The 3,020-nt window shown below is 38.4% G+C and overlaps 1 protein-coding gene across 1 annotated transcript; it reads left to right on the top strand.

Moving 5' to 3' along the window:
- Positions 1-1,024: 1,024 nt before the first annotated feature.
- Positions 1,025-1,367, top strand: LOC110036952 (DNA-binding protein S1FA; the record flags this gene model as incomplete). Its single annotated transcript, XM_020741517.1, is given in 1 exon segment — positions 1,025-1,367. A coding segment is annotated over 1 exon segment (220 nt), but the record flags the coding sequence as incomplete, so codon positions are not given.
- Between the last annotated feature and the right edge of the window lie 1,653 nt (positions 1,368-3,020).

Genomic DNA, 3,020 nt, shown 5'->3' with positions numbered 1-3,020 from the left:
GTGGGTGTACAAAGCGAAGAAGAATTCCAAAGGAGAAGTTGAAAGATACAAGGCAAGATTAGTGGCAAAAGGCTACAGTCAAAGGGCAGGCATCGACTATGATGAGGTATTTGCCCCTGTTGCTCGATTGGAAACTATTAGACTAATCATCTCTTTGGCAGCTCAAAATAAGTGGAGAATACATCAGATGGATGTAAAATCTGCCTTCTTGAATGGAATACTTGAAGAAAAAGTCTACATTAAACAGCCACCAGGATATGAAATCAAAGGGCAAGAAGACAAGGTTCTAAAGCTAAAGAAGGCTCTATACGGGCTAAAACAAGCACCAAGAGCATGGAATAGTCGAATAGACAAGTATCTGCAAGAGAATGACTTCATTAAATGTCCTTATGAGCATGCTCTTTACATCAAGAATGAGGATGAAAATGTCTTGATTGTTTGTTTATATGTTGATGACTTGATCTTCACAGGAAGTAATCCAAGCATGTTTGAGAAGTTCAAAGAAGTGATGACAAAGGAGTTCGAAATGACAGATATTGGGCTCATGGCATTCTACCTTGGCATTGAAGTCAAGCAAACGGAAGATGGGATCTTCATCTCTCAAGAAGGTTATGCAAGGGAGATATTGAAGAAATTCAAGATGGAGAATAGTCAACCTATAAAAACCCCTATAGAATGTGGAGTCAAGCTATCACAGTTTGATGAGGGAAAAAGAATTGATCCAACATTTTTCAAGAGTTTGGTTGGAAGTTTGCGCTACTTAACATGCACAAGACCTGATATTCTTTATGTTGTTGGACTTGTTAGTCGCTACATGGAAACTCCAACTGTTACCCACCTGAAGACTCCTAAAAGAATTATGTGCTATATCTAAAGGCTACTCTAACGTGAGATTGTTTCATATTTGTTTCTTTAAATTTGATGAGCAATTCATTGTTTCATTGCTTTTCAAATTGTTTTTTCCGTTAGTTTTCCATACTCTTTTGGTTTTAATAACCCGAGGCAGACATATTCCTGCTAAACAGGGAAACAATGTCATTGTTGAAGAAGAATCAAAAGGACTGAACCCTTCATTGATAGTTCTGTTAGTCATCGTTACTTTACTCCTGCTATTTTTCGTCGGAAACTACGCTCTCTACGTGTATGCCCAAAAGACACTTCCGCCGAAGAAGAAGAAACCCATCTCCAAGAAGAAGATGAAGAAAGAAAGGCTCAAACAGGGCGTTTCTGCACCTGGAGAATAAATAATAAACTCTGCTCATTGAGTCTCTAATCCATATCTTTCATGTCAGTTTATATTTCCTGAAGAAATTGTTAGGTGTGGACTGTGTAAGATAGGTATTTAATTGCAGCATTGCATCATGTCAGCATGTGTCTTCCTTCTTGCTCATGATTCAGACTGGGAGAGGCTGGTTGCTTGGATTAGGTTATGGCTTTCAGTTATGCTCGTGAAAATAATGATTTGATATTTCGGCTCTCTTGTTGTTGTGAGTCTAAAGAGCCAAGCTCAATTTTGGTCTCTCTCTCTCTCTCTCTCTCTCTCTCTCTATCTCTCTTCGTTGGCACTCAAAATAATGCTATTTACAAAACTAGCACCGTCTTTCATCCATTTTTCAAGTTCTCACGCATATTGGTAAGGGAAGTTTACATATGTAGCATAGAATTCTTATGTATTTACGTATCTCGCACCAAAACTTTCATATTGGCATACATACATAGCATTTTTGTTGCTTTAAATTTTGTGCATGAAAATGTGTATTCGACTTCTAAAAAAATGATAATAGTGGTAATAGTGTTACTATATTTGACGTGACATTAAAGAATAGAGCGTATGTATGTGTGTAAATTTGAAAGTTTAGATGCGAGATATGTAAATCCGTTAGAATTGTGTGATATGTATGTAAATGGATCTATTAAAATTCACAATAAAATCCCAACATGTTATTTTTTTTATTTTCATCATATTCTCAATGCTTTGATCGGGGCGCGCTTTAATTCTTTGGTTTGGTAGTTTAAAAAAATTCACTTCGGTGCTAGTTTTATAAATAGCATTGTTTCAAGTGCTATGTATGTAATTATTCTTCTTGTCGGTGAAATGTTGAGCAGAAAGTTTGGAAGCACAGAACCTTCCGATCATAAAATTTACTTGCTGTTGCTGAGTTTGTTCCGAGTCATCGTTAGCTGGGTTTGAAGCAGGCAGTCTATCTTGTTTGTTGTTCTTCTAAAATGCAGATCTATGATGTATTTCTTTGCCCTCTTATCTTTGGAGAAAGCGACAGAGAAGCCACGTACAAATGTGGTTGTTTGTTGTTCTTCTTCTTCGGCGGAAGTGTCTTTTGGGCATACACGTAGAGAGCGTAGTTTCCGACGAAAAATAACAGGAGTAAAGTAACGATGACTAACAGAACTATCAATGAAGGGTTCAGTCCTTTTGATTCTTCTTCAACAATGACATTGTTTCCCTGTTTAGCAGGAATATGTCTGCCTCAATCCATAATGATGTACCAGAAAATACAATATTTTTGTTACTTGACCAACCATCAGAAGAAGCAAATACAACGGGTACACTAATCAGTAAGATTAATTGTTGAGAAAATTAAGGCGAAGAAAAACAATAATCGACACAAATCCAGAAGAACACAAAGATTTAACGAGGTTCGGCAAAGATGCCTACGTCCTCGGGAGCAGAGCGGCGAGTTCCTTTCAATATTCAGAAAAGAGTTTACAGAAATCAGGGATTCCTCCTGGGGTTACTAACAGGCCTATTTATAACCCCAGGAGTAAACCTAGGCACAATATGTAATTACAACATTACCCCTGTACCAAACCGCGGGGCTTTGCCCCCGCACCCCAACCCACGTAACTTCCCAATTTGGACAGATTCTTCCGCTCCGCTCTGCTCCGCTTCGATCCAGCGTCTGTCCCGATATGGTATATGAGCCATACCATAACAAATCTCCACCTTGGCGAATATCCAGCCCCTTAGGAGAAAAATACCTGGGAGTTACACCTGCACCACT

This window comes from Phalaenopsis equestris, unplaced genomic scaffold (assembly GCF_001263595.1).
Source record: "Phalaenopsis equestris unplaced genomic scaffold, ASM126359v1 Scaffold000002, whole genome shotgun sequence".
Lineage (NCBI taxonomy): Eukaryota > Viridiplantae > Streptophyta > Magnoliopsida > Asparagales > Orchidaceae > Phalaenopsis > Phalaenopsis equestris.
The sequence above is the reverse complement of the archived record's forward strand: the minus strand, read 5'-3'. Positions and strand labels throughout refer to the sequence as shown.